This window comes from Gymnogyps californianus, chromosome 2 (genome assembly GCF_018139145.2).
Source record: "Gymnogyps californianus isolate 813 chromosome 2, ASM1813914v2, whole genome shotgun sequence".
Classification (NCBI taxonomy): Eukaryota; Metazoa; Chordata; class Aves; order Accipitriformes; family Cathartidae; genus Gymnogyps; species Gymnogyps californianus.
This window is the reverse complement of record NC_059472.1, coordinates 103844505-103868552: the sequence shown is the minus strand read 5'-3', so window position 1 is coordinate 103868552 and position 24048 is coordinate 103844505. Positions and strand designations below refer to the sequence as shown.

The following is a 24048-nucleotide window of genomic DNA, read 5'->3' as shown; positions in this document are numbered from 1 at the left end:
AGAAAGCTGCTTTATTTGAAACTGTGAAATCAAAGTCCAATAAATAAAATGCTTAACATCACCACTGGACACTATGTAGGAAAACTCCGGTAAGACTGGACTGCTCCCTTGGTGCCCCAAGCATGGATGAACCCTGAAATGACTTCCCAGCTCCCCACTCCAAGCCATGCTGTTTAGCAGTTCATGGCAAGCCTTCCCCAGATGCACGCTGCCAAATTCCTCCCTGCTGGAGTTCCACCGATACCAGCAGAACTACCCCAAAGATGACAGGGCTCACAGTATGGAGGTTCTAAGAGTGAAAATGAGTGCCTAGATTTCAGAACTTCTGCAGAGCATCCTTCTTCCTCACTCAGAGCCCTTCAAACTGGTTCATGAACTGTGCTATGCCCAAATATATTTTTTTTTATTTTTAATGAGCTATTATTAGGCTATAAGAACACACTGCTTCTTACTCACTGTCACTCTTTGGGGTGGGGCGTGCAGACAATTCCATAAATGATGCTTGTGTTTGTTCAACACTGCTATTAAATGACTAGGTTTTTCCAAATAGCAGATTCTCTCAGTTTAAGTAACTGTATGTTACATATACATTAAAATTCTTTGAACTGATCAATATGAAAATATCAAGATTGTATCCAAAATAGAATTTCAAACAGCTTATAGAACCTCAGGTGGACAGTCACCAAATTCTGCTAAAAATGCCATGCCCTTTTAGAAACGGCACAAAAAACATTCTGTATCTGCTTTAAAAACTATTGCACAGGGCAAAAGTATGCTTACTACTTAAAAAAATAGAAATAAGCTTGGGCATATCACCCTTTCCTTGTAACACCGGCACAAGTGACAGAAGAGCCTGCTCTTTTTTTTCTTCTGGGAAAGAAGGGTGGGCAGAGAGGAATGAAGAGGAGGAAGAAAAAATAATGCATATTATAGGCTATTTATTATATAACTGGCTATTAATGAATATTGGAGGCACTGTCTGACAAACCAGATGAAACCAAGCATATCCAGAAACGACAGACAGTACTAAACAAGGCCTCAATGTGGCCACCAGTACTATAGTTTGTTCTTCAACTGAAGTGAACCTTCCCAACAGCTTTTCTCTGATCTGTAATAGGGAGGCTAGCTCGTATTGAACAAGATAGTCTATTTGGTGTTTATACTATTCTTATGCTCTCTATAGGACAATAAAAAAAAATCACTACATGACTATCATTGGTTCAGGTACTCAACAGTTTAAAGTCTTGATGCTACCAATTCATCCAGTTTCAGTTCGCACAATTTCTGACTCAAGGGACTTCAAGCCAAGTATCTAATTTGCTGGGGAGGAGGCACTGCTCAATTACCACCTCATGCAACAGCAATTTAAAATAAAAACCAGATTCTTCACCAAACTTTGGTGGTATTTGGATAGGGCTTCTACAGGCAAGTGATGTGCACAGAAGTCATACACTCCACATATCAAAGCAATCTGACACTCTCCAAAGCAATTTTGCTTTTTGAAAAAGAAACTAAACCAAATGCTGCTACCAAGCTTTGAACAATAGGTATTTAAACAACCAGGCTTCAACACCAACAAAAGGAGTAAACACTTCTGGTTAGCAAGATCTATTTAACAGATAATAACACAACCACTTCAAGTCAGTTAATTATAACACTTCAATAGGCACCCCCAAGCCCCTCAATCCCCACCATGTTAATACTAGTTAGATACTACAAGTCACCAGACTTAACTGTCACAGGTATTCTGACTGAGAAAAAAAAAAGATTGCCATGTATTTTATTGCTACCAGTGCATTGGGAATTTGAAGGGGCAATGGATGTAAAGGCTACAATCACTTCTTCAGTAGATAAAACAAAAACAGGTTAAAAAAATTAGGAGGACTTAAAAACACAAATAATCAAATAGATGTTTTTCATGTAGTCTACCTCAGCATTTTAACCAATATTATACATTTTATTGTTTAGAAAAGATGACGACATCGCAGAAAAATAAAATAAAATTTGTTTTTAACAGGACAAATGTTTTACATGGTGGTATAAAAAGTGTAATGGGAGCCTGGAGGGGAAGAAAGGGAAACGGAACAAAAAAAAACCAAAAAACCCACTACTCCAGAAAAAGTAAAAAGCTAAAACAAATTCCAGATGCGGAAGTCTGAAGGTTTTAGCTTTTTCAAATACACAACTACGTGTGCCTTTCACAATAAGTCACAACTGAACGAAACTTTTTGTACTACTGCACCCTTCAACAGGCCAGTCTGCAAGTTAAAACAAATAATACGATAAACTGCTAAATCGATAAGTATGCAATTATAGATTGCTTTAGCTGTTATAAAAAGCTTGTTTACATATCTAATGGTTCATCTTTTATATCTTTTATATTCAAACTGTGCTTAATATTTTTTAGTTCAGACATACTGAAACCGAGCAGCACAGACGGTTTGTGATTATTTATCGCCTTTAAGCATATATTCCTCCTTTTTCCAAAGAATGATGCAACATCAATTTTCCACGCATATAGCAGCGAGGAAAGTAATTCCATCTCTTTTTTAGAAGGATATGGCCTCTCGTGAAAGTAGTCTGTCAAAAACTGTTTTTGAGCCTCATACGAATTGTGATCATACTGTTTAGGATCTACTGCTAGAATGCGAAGGTCCTCGCTAGAAGGAAGCTTCTTCATCTCAGTCCTAGTATTAATCTTTTGTCGTTTGAAAGGCACTACCCCTGAATTCACTTCTTTTTCTGGAGACAGAGCTATGCCAGTACTTAAGCTCAGAGGCTGCTGTTCCTTATTCCTTTGGTCTTCTGCAACAAAGCAGGAATCCGATTGCTTTCTTTTCAGTATCACGGAATCATGCTTTTCACCATTCACAAACAGTAGCTCTTTCTTCTCAGTACGCTCAAGCTGCATCTTCACGCTTGAGTTGCTGTCTTTGGGAGCACTTCTACAACGGAGCAAATGCACAGCAATAGCTGTTAGAGTCATATTTCCAGTGTACACACCACAACAGTGGATGCACTTGAAAGCAGGAGACTTCAAAATTGTATGCACAGTTGGCATTATATGATGCCGCTCTTTCAAATGCATTTCATAGGTTTCTTTACTAACAAACGTACCAAAGCAAAAGGGACAGGTTAACACTTTTTTGTTGCATCTATTGTTCACTTCTGCTGTCTGAGGTTTCACTTTGATGTAAACAGGGACAAGTGTCCTTGAATTTAGTCCAGCAAGCACTGCCAAATGTACTTCTCTTTCACCAATGTCTTCTTTTGGTAACACTGTACTGAAATCAAAGTGTGGAAATACAAGGTCACCCTGAGCATCATTACCTAGTTGAAATCCTCTGTTGCTATAATCTGCATGTAATTGCTTTTTCCCATTGTGTGTAGTTTTGTTGTGCTCCACAAGGCTTTTTAAGTCATGGAAAGTAACTGTGCAAAACAAGCAAGCTAAGCCATGCATCAAGAGATGTTTCATGAGCTCTTCCTCACAGAGAAAACATTTACAAGAGAAACACCGGACCGTCTTTTCTGTCATCCACCTTAGAAAGGGTGCGCAAGCTGCAAGCTTGTCAGGTTCCAGGGTTTCCTCCATTTTTACTTCACCATGTTTGTGGGCCACCTCCATGTGCACCTGGTAGACATTTGATGGGAAAAGCTCATTGCAAACAGGGCAAGTCTTCCACTGCTTAGCCTGTCTGATAGCCTGGCTTGTTTCAGGACCAGGTGGGGAGGCTTGTAACGCTATATTCTGAGACGTTAGAACCACTGGAGGAGAGGGTGCGCCAGCCGGTGACTGGGACAACTGAGTTACTGTCCCAGACTGCATTAGTTGGATGGGCACTTGTGGTGGCGTAACAGTTGCTACTCCACCACCAGGAGGTACAGGCAAAGTAACTGAAACTGGGGCAAGCGTGTACGTAGGTATCCCATTAACCTGCTTACCAGTTGGAATCAACTGCCTAAGTATAGAACCTGCAGTCAAAAAAGTTGTATTTTGAGAAACTGCAGGTTGAACCGGCTGATTTACTGGGATAACTGCTGGGGCAACAGGTTGATTAAGCTGAAGAAACCCAGGTCTGACAGGCTGTCTGACAGGAACAACCCCAGAGGCAACAGGCTGGTTAAGCTGGAGAACACCTGATGCAACTGTCTGTGCCACAGGAAGGACCCTGGGACCAAGGGGTCTATTCACATTCCCAAGCGATTGGTTGACGGAGAGAACTCCCGGTGCAACCGGCTGATTCACAGGGAGGACTCCTGGTGCAACTGGTCGATTCACAGGGCTGACAGGCTGAGTAACAGGTAGCGTTCCAGCTGCAACTGGACCATTTATAGTACCAATGGGTTGATTAATAGGAAAGAGCCCAGGCCTGACAGGTTGATTAAGAGGAAGAACTGTAGGGGCCACAGTTCTATTTACGGTCCCAACAGAATGATGAAGAGGAATAGCTCCAGCCCTCACAGGCTGATTAAGGGGGAGCCTATGGGAAACAATGATAGGCTGGGAAGGTGACGGCTGAATATTAACATTATTCTGACCTACAGGAAGATTACTAGATACAAGAGTAACGTGTGACGGGGTAACAACTGGAGCAGAAGTTGTATGTGGAAGGCTACCAGAGGCACTTGGAACAGTCAGTGATCTGACTGTGTTTTGAACTGCTTTCGGCTGCACCACACTCTGGTTTTGATTATTCTGTGGAAATGCAAGCTGGATGCAAGCCGGAGCTGTGACAGAACCTGCTGGGGCAGTGGCAGGCCCTGCAGATGGAGCAGCAGCCACTGCCACACCTTGGGGAGGTTTTGGAGCAATATGCATTTGTTTCACAAGTCCTGGTTTCTTAATATGTTCTGAAATCACAGACCGAAGTTTGTTCTCCAGGTCTCTGTGTGTTTCAGCTGTCAAGACATGATACATTAAAGAATCTTGGCTGTTTGCAGAAGCATTACATTTTTTACAGTAGTGCTCAACAGAATTCTCTTTACTTTCATCAGGTTTCTGGCCAAAATATGTACTTATTAAGTTTTGAAAATGGTTCATCAGCACATGTTTCTTCATATTGTAATACAATGTGTCTGTAAAGTGACATTTTAGACATGTAAAGTTTATGATGTCACTCCTGAATTGTTTCATGCCATCCAAAATGCTGACTGTATAGTTCTGTATTCTTTTATTAGGTGAATGAAACATCCGGATATGTTTTCCCACTATTTTGGGATCAGAAGCAAATGCACATTTTGGGCAAGGAACCACCAGCTCTTGGTCCATTTCATCCTCGTGGTAACGGTGCAAGTGATTCTTGAATGAAGTAAGCAATTTTGACGAGAACTTGCATAAGCTACAGCAGTACGGCTTTGTTCTGTATCTCTGCAAACAAAACAAAAACATCCACTTAGAAACTGCCAGTTCCTAAATCCCTGTTATCTGTTTGAAAGTAAGTCTGCACTATCACCTGTCAAAAATGCCTTCACTGGATGTATAGCATGTATCTTCTCAGTTTCTTCTGTTTTTGAAAAGCAGACTTAAAGATGACACACTTAAAAGGAGAAACATTTGTGCTCTTTTTGCTTCTTTATAATTTAAGAACCCTTAAGTGAGTTCATTTCTACTCCAGTTCACAAGAAGTAATTCTGAAGCCCGTTTTTAAAGATGGGAACCACAGAACAAGCTAAGAAGAATCTGTATGCCACTGTACATAGGTGGTGAAGCCTCAGCAATTAGGAATAGCAGTCCTTTTAATATGACACTTTTAAAGCTTTATTTAGTTTAGGGCCATCTCCTATCTACTGGAGAAAAAGGCAGAAGAGAGAAGGGGTGGGGTTTTTTTTTGCATATTTCAATACCCTACCCCCTTCACTGAAAGCTCTCCAAAAGTACCTCTCCCAGCAAAGCCACAAAAGACTAATTTTTTAAGAACATTCTTTTGGAGCCAGATTAATAATAGAAAGGAACAAAACCCCCTTTTATGATAAAGCAGCAATGACCTCTTTGTATTATCTCAACATACTGGACATCCCATCACACTAATTTAAGAAATTTCCTCTAGCACACTCATTATAGAGCATATAGATTCTTCTCAGAAAAATATTTTAACTGTATAAAAATAAACCTATCTTCCACTAAACAGTGGTTTGCTCCCTCAATTACATCTCACTTGACAGCATCATTTTTTGTATCCATGTGAACATTATTCGCTCTTTCCAAAAAACTGGTAGCCCTGTCAGCCATTTTTTCTTATCAACTTCCTAGGAAGTTAACCCCAGCTCCTGCCAAAAACTGCAGAACCAGTCACAGCAACATCCAGGTAACAAATCTGCACTCTCAAACATCTAGTGGAACTTGTCTGTTCCCTCAGATGTGTTTTTCACCTTCCTGACTTCCGCCCCTTATGAAACACCATCCAAAGGGAACAAGCTGTTCCACCACTACAGCATTCAGCCTAGCTAGATCACCCACATACATGTCACAGACATGTTATGAACAACTGTAGCAAAAATTTGTGCAGTTATTTTTTTGTAATTTCATATAACCATGAAGGTGTCATCTATTAGCAGTACTAGCAGAGTCTCCTGATGATAACCAAAAATCTAACCTCCAAATTCAAAGATTGGGTCAGATAAAGCCACTGGCTGGCTAAGGCTGCTGAAGAGTACACTGTGAAGGTATCAGTGAATTATCCTCTACTTACATTCTTTAGGTGTCTGGTCTCAGCTGCCAGTAAACAGCACCACAGCAAACCAGAAGAAGCTTTAATCTTAACTTTAAAGCATACTAAGTGAAGAAAGGCCACCGATACTACTGAACTAAGGAAGCATACAGAGCCTTATTAAAACCTGCACCTCACTAGCCTTACTTCTGAACAAGTCAGGTGACAGAGAGAGGTGACTGCTTATTTTAATTGGTTGTCCGAGGCTTAGAACAGCTTATACGCTTTTAAATACTGGGCCCATACACTCTTTACTTCCCCCCACACCTCCTTTCTGGCTTGCGTCTTTCTGTCCCCATAGACTTACACCATAGTGTAATACACTGTCAATATTTCCTTGCTGCCAAGTCTGAACAATTGTTGTTAGGTGCAGTGAGAACACTCTACAAGTAAGTGGTCCAAGTGCTGAATTAATTTACTATTCCCTAGTAACAAGGTTTTTACTTCTTATACAAACAAGCATTGCCGTACACCACTAAGAAACCGCCCCAGTACCTGCATACTGGTAAGTCTGTGGGAAATAATGTTCCATGCCTTCTTAGATCATTTATTTTTTGATGGAGGTAAAAATTATGAGACTTCAGCAAAAGAAAAAAAGAAGTTCTGTACCTCAACTTCTATCAAATTAGGACAAATCCTGAAGTCCCACTACTTCGCTCAAAAAAAAAAACAAAACCAAAAACAAACCACAACAACAAATCCCAAAAAAATCTGTTTCAGCAGCACAGAAGTATGTGGAAGTCTGCTGTCTGCCACTTTGATGTTTTCCGTATGAAACAGAGCTCTTCCATAGACACCTTAGAAAATCACTTCGTCAGCGTGTTCTCCTTGCATACGCATCTAAGCTGCTTTTTATGTTCGCAAGTGCTACTACAGTCTACTAATGGCATCTCAGCCTTACAGAAAATTTGACAAAATAAGAATTCTAAGCCACTTAAAAACAAAGCGTCTTGGAGATTGACCAACACAACCCTAAACTGTACAAATGGAATCCAAAAACGCTTATTAGAGGCATTTAGGAAAATTCAATTAGTCCCACTCCAAAGAACATACCCCAGAACGCAGTAACACTTTCCGTTGTGTAGTCTCACATTCCCCACAACCTAGAGACAAGCAGAAAGACACGATAGCCTCCAAAAACTGAAGTTGTTCCAGAATTATTGTCGCCCTAAAAATAGTATTAATGGTAGAAACCACCAACTCATCTAAATAGACATCTTCTCCAGCCTACTGAGTTTCCAACGTAGCTCAAACAACTCATTTTCCCCTTATGGCAACAACTTTGGAATAGAACATACTGAAGGACCAACTTCTTTTCTCCCAAATCTAGGCAGCATGATGCCAAGATATGTGAATGATATATATCAAGGAACCATGGCTGTTTAAAGAAAATGGATAGGAACAAGTTTAGTATCCAAAAGACATAGCTTGGCAAATCTGTTCCACGGCAACACATTACAAACTCTACGCTGAAGTTCACCAGATCAGATTCCAATCTTGGTTTTTGGACAGATATAGATACTACTGGTCATGCTGACTAGCTGAGTCAGTATCTGTATTTCTCCCTTCTGGTAAGGGATCAGGTCTCTCTGCCTGGTCTCTCTCCAGACAACAGGGATGAAAGAAGATTCCCTTTCTAGTGCATGATTTTTACTTTCTTCCGTTTTCACTGAAACAGCTAATCATTTATCCTCCTCTTCCCTGTTTCATTTCTGGGGAGGACAGGGAATCTTCCCTGCTCATCTAATGCAGAAGATCTCCCAACACTGAATCTCCTTCTTTAGTCAGAAGGTGGAGGAAAAGGCAAAAAAGACAAAATCAGCAAAGCTAGAGCTCAGATAACATTTCCTGACTGGAGCCAGAAAATCTGATAAAACGAGAAGTTTTCCATGTGCATAAAGAAGAAATTTTAAAAAAGGGGGGGGGGGGGGGGGGGGGGGCGTGAGAAAGACCACCATAACCATTAATGGGATTTATTCCATTCACCTAAAGTAAAGCTAGTCTTGACTGAAAGTAACTTTAAGCCTTATCTGAAGTGGTGCTAAGAGGCTAGATGCAATCTGTCTCTACAGACCTAGTCAAACAGCAAGTCACATTTGACTCTTTCATCCACACATTCATGTGAACAGATAAACCTCCAGTCTTCAATGTGCAAACCCAAGTTCAGGAAAGGAGAACTAGGAGACAAAGCAGACAAAGGTCCTAAAGGGCAGGAGGGGTCACTTTTACTAAATGACGGTTTGGCAAAGACTGAGTGGCTTTGTTTGGTCAGCCTGTATGTTGAGGGCTTTTGCACTTGGCAGCCTCAGTTTGTTTTAAAGATGGTAAAGGCAGATTAAGAAAATCCTAGCAAACCACCACCACACTATTCTAAACCATTACCTTTTGATTCAGGATGAAAAGAGCAGACCCACTGCTGTTTACATGCTGTTGACAGGCATTCCTCATAGAAGCAATCAGAAGCCCTAAGACTCTTCAGCAAGACTGAGAAAAGACTACCTTTTCTTCTGAATATACTCCTATGCTCTACATAGTATCTTAGAAACTTGCTAGAATATAAAGTTATAGAAATCTTTTGGTTTATCTCAACCCTGACTTTCTCATAGACTCTAGCTTCACACAAGATTCCAGCTACATAGAACTAAAAGCTGTTTCACATACACAAATCTAACTGGAATATGTTTTCCACTGCAACCCTATCCCAAGCTGCCAGTGATAATTTCAGGTTAATCCACTCGCATTTATGCAATCACATTTTCACCCTTCCAATGAAACAAGAAGCATGCTGTATACAAGAGCACATTAAGACTACACATCAGATTAGGCTAAAAAGGCAGACCGTTAGCGTGACATCTTAAACGCTGATGTTCAAGGTTGTATCCTTAAAGACAGCGAACAGCATATATAGTCCTCATAACCAGCTGCATTACAGGGAAGAACACAGAGGAAATGAAAGATTATTCCCTGACTAATAGTACTTAGAAAACACATGTTAAAGCTTTTTTTTTTTTTACCATAAAAAAGGTGTATTTTAACTTTTCCAGGACTTCTGAAAGTGATAAAATTCAGCGACTCCACATGCACGTCTACCCAGAATTTCTAACACAAATATACATACCTTCCTTTTGACCACAGACTCCCAAGGAGAGACATCACTCCATGAAGTGTTACAGAAGTGTTTTTCACCTGGGTCAAAACTTTTAAGATTCTAAAAGAAAAAAGAAAACAAGAAATAATCTGGTTTTGCAGTCTGTTTTGAATACAAAAATAGTCGCAATACAGAGCAAGGAAAAAGAAAAAAGGAAAAACCACACAAACAGAAGATGAATGGAAAGTCCATACAGTATTCGGATACAGGTCTCAAAACTCAGTTCAAAGAAATTACTTCTTTGACCCCTCTTTGATTTATTTTACCTCAAATACTTGTTCATATGACTGCCTCGTAATATAGTAGGAATTCTGAACACTTCATAGTTACTGAAAATAGTATAGGAGTGAAAATATTTACACTTTAATTCCATTGCTTCTAGCCAAGTTCACAGTGAGCACTGAAAGATATTTTCTCCCTCTACTTTCCTCCTCCTAAATCTGTAATATTTCACTATTTAATTCCATTTATTAACTTACCACTATGATTTACTTTACAACAGGTTTTAGTATCAAATCTTCATAGTATTGCTATGCTTTTAACTTGGAAAAACAAAGACATTCCCAGAAGCTTATTTCAAAGAGCTGCAGTATTTTTCCTCAAGCTGTCAAAGCAACAATATTATTGCACCTGGAACAACCGTGTCAGGGTAAACAACTTTCCTTATAGCATTCTTCTAATCAATCCCATCAGAGTAGTTTATGTTCCTCATGCCAAAGCCAGCTACTACTCTAAAAATCTTAAGTTCCTCTCCAATTTTCTCCAATTTTCCCATACATATCCAAACACAAACTTAATGAAAAAAATAACTAGATTTCTGTTTGCTAGGCATTTCTGAAGACCCTAGGTGAGCTTCAACAGCACACTAGAGTGTCTTAGATGAAACACGGGCTACAAATCCAGGCTTAACCCACAGAAAACTAGCATCACTTCTCCCCTCACAGTCTCCTTCCCTTTCACAAACCCCTCTTCACTCAAAGTTCTGCAAGATGCTTAGAGAGGGCAAGATGTTTTCACCTCTGCACCAAACCCCACTGGAACAGCAGAAGCAGGTAATAAAGACCATTTAAGATTAGATCATCCTCAAGAGAAGTGGAATTCATAAATCTAATAGTTTGTGGTCAAAAAAACAATGCAATATTTATGTGAAATTTACAAGCAACACAGGACATACAAAACAAAAACAAAGCCTCTAGCAGTCAAGCAAATATGCAATCCTACTCAACGCAGGCTCTGTCTGTACTAGGCTCCTGTCCACACTGTGCAAACGTGAGCATCCCTGTGTGTATAACAGCTTATAGTGAGCCAGAAGGTCACGCCAGTGATAATTTGATTTAAATTAAATTATTCAAGAATTTAGAAAAATGTAGCTAAGTTTGCAATAAGCTTTCCAGCTTTTTCAACCTTTAAGTTTCCCCAAGGAGAATCCTGAAGAGCTCAGGGCAACAACAAACAAACCCCTTCCATTCTAATCAACATCTAGGCACTGAATGAGTCATCTATTTGCCCTTCAGCCAAACCTTCTTAAAAAACAAAACAAACCACCTTAGAAAAAACCCTTGCATGGAACAAGAGAAATCCCACAGCCTTAGAGAACACAATGCTTTTCTTACATATGTTTGACAGAGAAAACTAAGAGACTCAAGATTTATTAACAATTCTTCAGCCGAACACACTGGAGTGAATTACACACTGTTGAAAGAGTTTTGTTGACGTTTATGGCCTACCCCAAACATGTTCTGCTTTTGGTTTGAGTACTCTCCCAAGAGAGGCTCCTAGACTTGAACACCAGATTCCCACAAGCCAAACCTGTGTGATAGTAAGTCTAGATAATTTTGCTGAAATGGCTATTTCCTACAGAGAAATATTCACTGATAAAGAAAGATAACCATTCTTATCACTACAATTAGTCAGTGCTGCGAACGGCTATTCTGAACTCTCGCTTTAAACAGAGATCCACACTGATGTCCCAGAAGCAAGCTTTGATCGGCTAACTTGTTATGCCCATCCCACATTCCTCACTTCAAGGAGGGGAAGAAAACAGGAGAAGAGAAAGGTAACAAAAAGGGAATAAAAACCCTCCGAGAAGCCTGATTAATCCTGAGGCATAGCGGGTATTTTCAAGTTGAAGAGAAAAACATTTTAAAACTAAGAACTCTTCCCCCCTCTGTATTAAAACCATCACTGTTTTCCAGAACAAAAAGATAAAATGCTCAGAGTTTAAATGAAGACTTAAAGATCACAAAATTTTAAAGACGCTAAACTAGTTTACTAAAGGAAAGCCTCTGACATTACAGTGTACTTAAAACTACTACTTTGAGAATCAAACTAGTAATCTCGCACAAAAAGCTCACGTTTTCTTCCTAGCAGAGATCAATTAAGAACTTTTAGCCTAAAAACTAATCCATTTGCTCTCCAAACTACAAAGAGATACTAGTTATATGTGGAATTCCTTCACGTTCCTCATAAACCACTGTCCATTATCATGCCTTATTAGAACAGTTTAAGACCAATTTTAAGACCAGATGGCAGGTCAAGTTTGTATCATATCATTTCATATCGCTTCCTACATTGTCCAGTCTCCTCACAAGGACAATGTCCAGAAATCAATCTTAATATTTGGGGGGGGGGGGGGGGGGGGGGGGGGGGGGGGGGGGGGGGGGGGGGGGGGGGGGGGAACCAAACCAACCTTAAGCTACTTCTCACCTATTAAGACATCAGACATCCTATTCTACCAAAAAGAAATACCATAATCGTATCAGCCAAGTACAAATCAAGTTCTAAAAACCATTCTTCTTGCTGTTAAAGTTATACCAAAACCAACCCCAGATTACCTGGAAAAAGCAAACTGAAGTTATGAACTTGGTTGAGGGAGAATTATTTGCAAAAAACTAAAATGTTTTTTTTGGGGCCCACATCTCACAGAGCTTTTTCCAGAATGGAAATGTTTGCTGGGTTCCCCACCAACACCATTTATTAAAAATGAAACAAAACCAAACAAACACCCACCACCCCCATAAAAACAACCAACCAAACACAAAACACCTTACTCCTCATTCACCATTAAACACCATACTGCAATCAAACAGTTAGACTGCAATCAATTTCATAGCAAAAAACCAAGCATCATCAAACCATTTCTACTTCAAAGGGTCAACACAGAACAGCTTCTTAGAGGTTTAATTACTAAACAATATACAATACAATAAAAACAGTAAGAAAACGAAAATTACTAGACAGGCTTTTCCCTGAGCTCTTATGACATTTATTTAGATATATCAAACATTGTTCAACTGCAATAACCAAGAATGTTCCAGAATTAGTTATGCATGTAGATCTTAAGCATTTTTTTTCCAATCGTTTACTTATGCAGTTTCAGAGAAAACACCACAAAAGACACAATAGCACCCCTACAGAGAGTTAACTTACTTTAGTACCATCATACAGAATTAATCCAAACTCTTGACTACAGTCAATGCAAAGTCATGAACAGCCAAAAAAGCCTGTGTACCAGCTGGCTGAAATACACTGCTGTTTAGTCACTGAGCTGCATTACTGTGTTTGCACTTTTTCTGGTATTAGGCTTGCCAATCTGATGGTGTGAATTCCTCCTGCTTGTTGCATAATACTTTCTCCTGAAAGTGGCAACAATGGTACTAGGTTCATCTTGATCGCCCCAGTACATTTGCATAAACTTTTTAAGATGCAGAACTGAACTACAACTCAGTAAGACAAGTTTGGTATTTTTCCCTGGACACAAAGTTTAAAGGCCTGCAACAAGATTACTGGGTCTAATTGCTTGTCCCTTTTCAGAAATACTGACAATTTGTATATCCCTCAGAGGCTTGCCCTTGATACGTGATGGGATGCCTTTGAGTAGATTCAAGTCTTCATCTGCTTGTGATTTCAAAAGAATCGCAAAAAAGTTGCTGTGTAGTACACAATTAACATTTCATTAGTCTGTGGTGTTTTTCCTAAAGCTGTACTGTTTCCTTTTGTTGAAATCTTACTAGCAGAGAATACACAGCACCACCTATAACACATCTTGTTGAGAAATAGAGTTTCTTTCTAGAGTTATGTACTAAAACGCTGAAGTCCACCCCGGCATATGAGTAGTCAGTGATGAGTAATCCTTCAAGTAAAGACCCCACCAAAAAGATCTATGGCAGAGGAGTATCATATATACACTAAAAAGTGAAATATTTTTCAAGGGTTTATGTTTCAGATTGGTTTACATTATTTCAAATGCTTTACCTTCAACAATTCCCTGCAGCTGTCAAGCCCAAGATCCACAAGAATGCCTTTCACCTTTTTTCGAGCCTTCCTGATATTATCAAGATTTTGAACAGGAATTTGAAACATTTTGCACTTTTCCTGAAAAAGAAATACAAAAAAGTGATGGAATACTTGAACACAGGCACTTTCATTTAACAGTATTAAAACAAAAACTAAAGTCTGAAAAATGTATTCTGAAATATGAAAACCCAAAAAGCCTTAAGCCAAAGAACTGGTCTCATTAATACTTCCCAGTAGATCACTTGCTTCCTCTTAAAGGAAAGAGAATCTGATTTTGGGTGGGAAAAAATCTTTTATACTTCTCTCTCCTATCTAAACAAAATTCAAAAGTTTTTCTTTCAGATCTCTCTGTGTCTATATGGCAGCTATACTGTGTTTTGTGGGTTTTTTGTAAGAGAACACGAACACCAGAATTTTACTAAGTTCTATTCAGAAAATTACTATCTTCTCATTTAGGAAGGAGGAATTCAACGTCTTTCACCTTGAATGTTAGTGCCAAGATGAGAAGCCTCTTTGATAATTCGGTTTGTTGTCATGTATGTACATGCTTAAAATATGATTGCTAGTAAAATCTAGATTTCCTGCAGAAGTTTCTGCTGCTGTAAGCTGATATGGACCTTGGCATAAAACAAGCTACTACAATAGTAATGCAGCAGAAATAAAACGTAATTAATGTATGGCACTGATAGCTAAATATGCTGAAGTGGGACAAATTTTTAATACCCATATGCTTTTAGGTCTCCTCCTCTGAAGAAGTGTATAAAGCTCTATCACCTTCCCCTACTCCAGAATTTGGATTTATACCCTACCCTGCTCCCTTCAGCAAGCTGTGATAGCTGGAGTTCAACATACAGAGGAGGATGATGACTAAAGCAAGATTATAGAAAGATAGATTATCTGCTGCGGGTCATCTATTTGAAGGGTTGTTGCACAGCGTCGCTGCCCATCTGTCTGGAACATACCACCAGAAAGGGTCTAGTGCTTCCCCAACAGCTAGGCTTTTATCACTCTCCATGCAGCTAGGCTATGGACGCATCAGTTGCTTATCTTCAGCTCCCAGTACATCATAAGGTATCCCCATGGGCTTAGCTTTAGAAGTATGTACCTTTATCACTTCCTCCTTAGGTTACAGCAAAATGCAATTTAGACTGAGATTTAAGAAACTTAAATGGCCACGGAATGCAACAGAACTACCCTGCACTGAAAAAGGTCACTGGGAGATTCACAGGTATTTCTTTGTTCTTAAATAGCTGGCAGAGGACCCAACAGAGTTTAAAAGATCTCAGTCCTTATTGCTAAATAATTCATCCATCCAGGACAAGTTCTAACAAGAAGAAAAATTAAAAAATGAAGACAATCCCCAAACAGTACTTCAGCCTTGATGGTCCTGAATGTCTTGAAAAGCTATACCTCTCAGAGAAAAGCCGGATCACTGTCAACATGAAATCTTTGCCTTGAAAGGCAAGACTTTCCTGTAAACAGCTGCAAAAACCCCTTCCACATAAGACAGAAACTACAAGCTAAGCCTCACCAAAACAAAAAGAAAAAAAAAGCAAACTTTTTTTACTCTGTATGTCATCACTCAAGAAGACAAAAAAAACAAACCTTAATTTATGTACAAAACATGCAACTGAGGGTTTTTTAATTAAAATTCAAACAACTCACATGCTATTCTCCTCTTCTTCTCCCCCCAAAGGAAAGGTGTGTAGAGAGAAATGGAGAGGGAGCCCCATTTGACAGATGCTAGTCTTGTTTTCTAATATTTTTTATCAGTAAGAAGTCTGGAAGACATTCTGATACCATTGGGGTGAGTGTGGAACAGGAACCTATACAGAATGGAATAAATAAGAGTAACTAGTCTGGCATTCTATCAAAATCCAAGGAGTAAAATTAAGATGTAAAATCCTCTTTTTAAAGTGAAGTCAACCGGGAATTTGTACAGTCTGTGGTTAAAGCTTTATGATCAGTCCCTCTATGATAGCAGGTTATGTGCACCAACCCCATGGTCCACTGCAGGTAACAACAGAGCTGACAGGATGTCACCATGCTCAGATCAGCCAGGAGATGTGGTTCAATATGTTAGGCTTCACTGGAAACGGTTCCTCCATCTCAGTCCTTTAACTGATACACTGATGCTACTGAAGAAGGTGAAGCAGACATTTCTTGAGGCATGTCTATCTCACAAAAAAGAAACATTAGTCTACAAGGGTGGTATAGTACTTAACATCCATGTACCTCAAGAGTTTTCTTAACCAGTAATCTTTCTGAAATGGAAGTCATTAATCCAGCAGAAAGAAAAACAAAAAAAACACAAACCAAAAAAAAAAAAAGGAACTTGAATACAAATTACTTATTTTCCAGTTTTCAAGTAGTTGGTCTTCAATCCAAAAAGATGTGTATTTCTGTATCACGTGCAAGGTTACTCATCTGGTATTTAAACAAACTGCTTGGGAGTAAGACTCTAAGTACTTCATCTAACATTCTCTGTATCCATTAGACCAGCAATGCCCCATCATAAAGGTCACAAAATTTCAACCTTCTAAGCTTATTTCCTCAAGTCCTCAGTTTAGTTCTCTGATCACCATACAATTTATTATCCATACTCTTTTACTACTGATTTATTTCTCTTGTATTTTGGACATTCTTCAAGCCTTAGCTTGCACTTTCTTTCCATGTGTAACTACAGTCAATCTTTTGTTGATACACATCCCATTCTTAACCAGCAAATCCAACATGAAAGCACTACAGTAAAATTAAACCTGAGTTACTCTAGCCCAAGAGTCTTGATCCTTTTATCGCGTTGGCTACCTAAAAGAAAAATTTATCTTAAACTACTTTTAATTGTAGTTTCCAAAAAACTGATAATCCATTGAGTTTTCACAGACAGCACCTTTTCATAAACAGAACCAAGGCAAGTTAACAGCAAAATAAAAAGAATCATTGTAGCAGCTGATGTCCCAAACTCAGTTCTAAAAAGGTCACTCAACCCTTGCTCAGGCATTTTATCCATCAATCTATTCCTGCACTTACTGTTCATTCAGATAACACCTCCATAACGATACAGCAAACTGGAGTTCTATGCAACACTTAAGGTTCCCTTCATTCCTACAACATTTGTAATCATATAATATCCAACTACATTCAGCTTTTCAAAGATCACAAATGCAACTCTTCCCTTCCAGTAGTACTGTAGTATTTTAATACTAGTCTAAACAACAAGGTAACAGTCTGGACAGTATCTTACTAGTCAAAGACAAATACTACTAGTTTGCCAAGTAACCATGCTCCACTATAATTTCTCTGCATTAAAAAAGCAAAAATACTAACATTTCACCTCTTCAAAGCGAGAAGTCACCACAAAATGGAAAGCTCCTATTTGCCTTCCTTTTAGTTGTCTTCTTTGAAGACTACTCATTCACCTTGGAAGGGACCTCAAGAGGACACCCAGTCCAGCCTCCTATTCAAAGCAGGCTCAACAATGAATTGCAACCAGGATACTCTGTGTCTTGGCCAGTCAGGTCCTGAAAACCTCCACAGACAGAGGTTTGACAGCCTCTCTGGGCAACCTCTTCCAGTGATGGACTGTGCTCACAATGAAAGGTTTTTTTCCTTACATCAAATCAGCAGCATTTTACTTTGTGTTCCTAAGGAAGTTAGGCATATGCAATCAAATTAAATATGAAGCTAGTATGGAGCTGCAGCAAGGAAGATGCACAAGTGTGCCTTCCACGCGCATGCAAATACATCCAGCAAAATACAACAGTAAACTAGATAATCAGGCATTTCTAGAAATTTCACAAAAACAGGCAGCTAGAGAGACACCCTATTTGAAGATCCACAGAGAAAAAGGCTGCAACATAACCCTTTTTAGACACCAGATAATCTACACAGAAGCCAGATCTCCAGACGTGTTCCTAGGAAGCTGGCCTTCACTAGTCTCTTGCTCATAGAACCACTTATAGTAGGGAAATTACAAAAGGCTTACAGAATTTTGTCCTTTCATATTATCTGCTTTGGCAATCCAATCATTCTTAGTGTTTATACATTTTTATCCAGTAAACTGTTATTAGTAACTGTGAAAGAAATTTTTATAAAGACTTTCAGGTTTTGGGATATTTGGGTGGGAAGTATTTTTAAAGGTTTGTTTACCAACTTACATTTCAGCAGTTATCAGAGTTGACAAGCACCAATAAAGAATTCTTTATTTTCATTTTAGTAAACTCATTAGAAGTTGATCATTCAATATTAGTTGAGAAAACAACAAAAACTGCTTCATTCCTGAAAATGAAATGAGAGTGTGTGATCTACTAAGAATCTAAAGAACAATAACACTGGATGGCAAAGACAGCAGCTAGGAGGACAGGCATGCTGAGAAACTGCCTAGAAGAATCTGAGTTCAGCTTGGCCATGCCAAATTTTACTCTCATCAATTTCGTTTTGTTTCTGATAAGCTTACAAACCCTCCAAGAAGTCATACCTGGATATTTGCTCAACTGCATGTTACATGGACGGTTCCATTCCCTGGACTCTGATCTGTGCCTTCTCAGAGAGACCTAACTGGATTTAAGGGTATGTTGGCACCATCAAAGCTTATCCAGCCTTTGGAGGGAGAGGGAAGAAATGCATATAGCTTCCTATCAACATCTCTAGGTGTTTTAACAGCTTTGAAAGATTTGATTCCTGGAAAGAAAAACAGTCAATTGATTAGAATGGATATTATTCTTGTTTATTATTTCATTTGTTGTAAATTAAAATTAAACTGACTACAGAAAAAAATAGATCAATAAAACTTACAAAAAGGTAGTTCTGGTCAACAAAATAATGCTACTTTATCTTCTTAAATTCCAGCTTCTATCCAAGTGCAACTTGATATCAGATAAAAAAAATTATTTTTTAAATGCAACTAAATCAGAAACCTTTAGGGGTCTCAAATTACAGATCTCTTATAGTCACAATACTTTTGCTCTTTTCTTGGCTATAAATCACCCGTTAAAACAGTCATCTAATCCAACACAAAGATGGCCATCGTTCAATAGCTGCTAACACAGTGAAAAGCATTAAGGTATGTGGTTACATAGATAGAGATACAGCACATCAACCTGCATCTTACCTAAAAAGTCAAGTCAAAACAAATTTAGATCACTAACTTTAGCTACTGTGGTTTAAATAACTATTGTGATGCTTCATTAACACACAACCAAGCCTCTGTTATCCAAGACTAGTGTCCTGGTTTCGCTTTGGACAGAGTTAACTTTCTTTTTAGTAGCTGGTACAGTGCTGCGTTTTGGATTTAGTGTGAGAATGATGTTGATAACACTCTGAGGTTTTAGTTGTTGCTAAGTAGCGCTTATCTTAAGCCAAGGACTTTTCAGTCTCCCATGCTCTGCCAGCAAGCAGGTGTGCAAGGAGCTGGGAGGGAGCATAGCCGGGGCAGCTGACCTGAACTAGCCAAAGGGGTATTCCATACCATGGAACATCATGCCCAGTATATAAACAGGGGGGAGTTGGCCAGGCGGCATGGATCGCGGCTCGGGAACTAACTGGGCATCGGTCAGCGGATGGTGAGCAATTGCATTGTGCATCACTGGGGTTTTTTTCCCCTTCCTCCCCCTCCTTTTTTGTTATGTTCCTTTTCATTACTATTATTATATTTCATTATTACTATTGTTAGTATTATATTTTACTTTAGTTATTAAACTGTTCTTATCTCAACCCACGAGTTTTTTTACTTTTTTTCCTCTTTCCTCCTCCTCACCCCACTGGCAGGGGGAAGGCGGAAGCGGCTGCATGGTGCTCCGTTGCTGACTGGGGTTAAACCACGACAACTAGTTAAAAGAGAAAGGACTATACCATTCAAACTCATGGAGCCTTCCTACAGCACTGTGACTTACACAGAGCTTGACTCCCTCGGGGATCATCATTAGCCAGAAATTGAACCCAGCAGGACCCAAGCTCATTCTAGATGACTTGAGCATCTAGGTAGAGCCTACTCAAATCCCTCAGGACTCACCAGCCCCATGCATATGTGAGTCACACACCCAGCCCAGATACTCTAGGAAGTACAACTGCATTTGTACAGCACTAGTCAGCCTGGTATGACCCAAAGACATTTCACACAGATGCACAGAACAGTCCACAGCACAGAACAGTCCACAACCTGAATAACTCAGCAAGGGGACAGAACTGAAAAAAATAAGGCTGTGTTACAGGTTTCAGCAGAAGGACTGAAGTGTTTACACACAAGCCAGCTCTACCAGTGTCCAACAAGACTTAACCCAAATCAAGGAGTTCCCAGTGGTAAAACACAAGGCATTATAAAACTGTGTTTGTGTGCTCTTCATTGTGTCTGAAGATTTGCTATAATTTGGGGGGGGTGTGTTTTTGGGTTTGTTTTTTTTTTTTTTACAAAACTTTCATGAAATGAACTATTAGAATTACAGGTCTTATTACAGGTTATAATATAGCATATTTATTATACACATTTTGTCTAAATATTGCTTTAAAGAAATCCTCTTGTTCAAAATTAAACTGAAAGTTTATTGAAAAGAGCACTAAGATTTCTAGAGTATAGATTGGATCGGGATCCCAAGAGTGAGTCTTTATAAGTATTTCATTACAAGTCTTTAAAACTTTTAGGGGTTCAAACATGTATTTTTGATGACAGAAGACTCTTAAGGAAAACAACCAATTCCCTCCCAATAGTTTACCTGTCAGAACTTAAGTACTTATGAGTTAAAAGGGAGTTGTTCATAATTTTGACAGTACAGAACTATGAACCGTTGCAGCAAAAGTCAAGTACCCATCTTTTATTCCATTTACAAATCAGGACAAAAAGAACTTCCCACTACTTGCTCTCAAGCACAAGACAAGCACAGTCAAATGGTTTTAACGATTTGCATTGTACGGGTTATGTTTGTTTACATTAGTCATAACCTTTTTTATTTTTTCAAAAATTTATGCATTGCTGAAGTACCACAAGAATATTTAATGTAATTTTGCATTCTATTAACATTTTAGTTCTAATTTTGCATGCATACTATTCCCGTGCACATTACAGTTTTCCATAAACTGTTTCAAATACCCGTATTGTCTAGAAGTAATTAAGACTTTTTGTCTCACAGACTTCGAGACAACCTGTTAAGTTGGTTCCTTAGATACTCTATCGCTTAAGTACTGACAGAAATCAGAAAAACAAAGTGGTCCTAAACAGCTGTTTAGTAAACAGGAGTCGTAAAGCAGTGAGTCTCCCCCGTGTTAAAACGTCTCATTAGGCTAATTTCTACTTCCGATCGTGGGCAAACCCGGAAGTCCCTCCTCCGCTCGCGTGCGCTGCGGGCAGGGGAAAGGGGGACTATTCCCATGCAAGCCCACGAGGGCTGCCTGCAAGGAGACACGGCGGGCACCGCTGTGGTTTAGCGAAGTCAGCCACGGCGGGAGCGCCCCGCAAGACACCGGCAGCCGCAGCCCCCGCAGGGACCCCGCAGCCCTGCCCCATCCGCGCTCCGTTACCCGGCTAGGTCTCCAGAGCACGCCAGCGAGCACCGGCACTGCCCGGCAGCCCCGACAGGCGGGCCGGTGATCGCAGGGGAGCTGACAGCCCCGGGGCCGACACCCTGGGGCCTGACAGGAGCCGCCGCCGCCCGGGCCGCCCGCAGCGGTCCAGCTACCGCGGCGGCTTCAGCATAAACGCCTCCGGCGCCTCCCGGTGCTTCCCGGGCAGGGAGTCTCGGCAACTCCACAGCTGCGAAGGGACAACACCGCCTGGCAGCGATCCGGCCCCACGCCTCCCCGCAGCGTGGCGCGCCTCGGCGCACGGACCCTCCCCGCCCGTCCCCCAGCGAAGCCCGTCAGCCCTCGGCCAGGCGGGGCCTGGGCTCCCAGCACCCCGCCAAGGCGAGCCGAGAGGCGAGCACATCCAGCGAGGCGCGCCGAAGCCGGCGTTCATTGACAGCCGCCGGCGCGCCGCCTCGCACCCGCGGCTACAGCGCCTCCGCCTGCGCAGGCCGCCCTGCCCGCGCCGGGGGCCTCCGCCCCCGCCTCCCCGCGCCCCTCGGGGCGGGCCGCCTCCGGGCGCCGCCTGCAGGCGCCGCCGGCTCACCCCGCTGCACCTACCCGGCCGGGCTGCAGGGGGAGCCCGCCGCCGCTCTGCCGCCTCGCCGCCGCCGCTGCTCCTGCCGCCGCCGCCGCCGCCGCCTGCCGGGTCGCGGGCCCGCGCCGCAGCCTCCGCCTCCCGCTCCTCACAGCGCTGGCCCCGCCGCCGCCGCCGCCGCGCCCCTCCCGCGCCGCGCCGTGCCCCCTGCCCCGCCCCGCGGCGGCTGCTGCTCCTCCTCCGCCGCCGCCGCCGGCTGCTGCCGCGCTCACTCCGCGCGCCGCGAGGGCGGCGGCGGCAGCATCAGCATCGCTGGAGCCCGGGACCGACCTCGGCTCAGCCCCCGCGCGCAGCGCCCGCCGCCCTGCACCCGCCCTTCGGCCTCCGCCCGCTCCTCATCCAGAGCCAGAAAGAGAAAATGGCGCTCGATTTATCCCAGGAAGTGACGTCGGGGCTCATTTGCATGCCAGGCAGCCAGCCAATGGGAAGAGACTTGGGCCAATGCTCCCATTGGCTCCCCAGAGAAGCTGGGCGCGGCTGGGGGCGGGGCCTCAGGTGGGGGGCCCCCTCTGGCCCCGGGGCTCACCTGCGCCCTTGTCACCTGCCCTTCCCGCCTCCGCCCTCCAAGGGGCACCACTGGGGGCTCTCGCGAGAGCTGGAGGCGTGACGTCATCCAGGCGTGGGAGGAGCCTGATGACATCGTGCCCATCATGTGAGGTCACCACGTGACCACCCGGCAGTCCTCTCCAGATTTGCATGGCATGTTGGGTGAATCCTCATTTGCATCTGCTGCGGGCTGGAGGCCCCTCCCACCTCCACCAGCCAATAGGGCAAGGCGAGGCCTGGCAGCCAGGCTTCCCATTGGAGGAGGCCCCACCTGGCACCTCCACGGATGGCTCACACCTCCCCACCCTGGTGCTCCTCTGCCAGGCCTGGTGGCCATGGCGGGGCTAGGACTGGGGGGCTCCAGCAGGCCGGGGTGCCCTGGCGAGGATCCGTGGGAGCTGTGGTGTGGGTCCTGGGCAGAGGAGCCCCACCGGACGCCCCTCCGGTGGTATTGTCTGGGAGCATGGTGGTATCGCGCCCGTGGCGCTGGAAGGCGCTGCAGCCTGATGCAAGGTGCATCTCTGTAGGTCAGTCCCTTGAGCTGTGTCTACCGGACATCTCCACGTCGAGCAGCGAACACAGTTCTTAGTCCTGCCATGATGGCAGATGGTTTCTAATGAACACAAGATGGAAACAGAATTGATCCCCTGTGCTGGCGGGTAACAGCCATACCACAAGGGCCAAGACAACCAGCCACATCAGCCGTCGGGGTGGCTCTTTGCTGCTGAGACACCTGGTGTGGCTCTGTGGCCGGAGCAGGCAGGAGGCAGGTCATGGCAGGAGGTGCACTGCAGTGGAGGCGCGTGGGGCCATGCTGGATCCTGTCCTCGGCACACCAGGACCTGCTCCCTGCCACCCCTGCCATCTTCCTGGGACAGCTTCTAGTCTTCCCCTTCCCCACAAGGTTGTCCTGGCTTTGCTCAGGCCATCTCCAAAGGGTTCACAAACTCATTACTTCAACTAGAGTGTCTTTAAGTGTTCACCGTGTGAATGAAATGCTGATCACATGGAAGACAAGGGGAATTTTTGGCATTGGCCTTGATAGCCATACGATTTCACTGTTTGTCTACATATAGCTCATATGCAGGTCAATGTGTTGGCCAACTCCCATCAAAGCCTGTGAAGACCACAGCAGTAGACTGACTGGTATCTTGTCAAAAAGTAATACTAATAAAATATTCACATAGGCAGAAAATTAC

At 42.2% G+C, this 24048-nt stretch overlaps 1 protein-coding gene across 6 annotated transcripts; it reads right to left on the bottom strand.

Annotated features, from left to right (window-relative positions):
* Window positions 1–22337, bottom strand: ADNP2 (ADNP homeobox 2). Of its 6 annotated transcripts, XM_050890968.1 has the most exons (7): window positions 22267–22337; window positions 18632–18834; window positions 16154–16328; window positions 15820–15980; window positions 14113–14232; window positions 9829–9918; window positions 1–5371 (listed from the first exon to the last, which is right to left on the bottom strand). In XM_050890968.1, exons 5-7 carry the CDS (start codon window positions 14218–14220, stop codon window positions 2345–2347), a joined length of 3225 nt encoding a protein of 1074 aa, XP_050746925.1. In that variant the 5' UTR covers window positions 14221–14232; window positions 15820–15980; window positions 16154–16328; window positions 18632–18834; window positions 22267–22337; the 3' UTR covers window positions 1–2344. The 6 variants fall into 6 exon arrangements, with proteins under 6 accessions (XP_050746925.1, XP_050746922.1, XP_050746927.1 ...); XM_050890965.1 differs by having other exon boundaries at window positions 15820–16328; XM_050890970.1 differs by lacking the exon at window positions 16154–16328.
* Between the last annotated feature and the right edge of the window lie 1711 nt (window positions 22338–24048).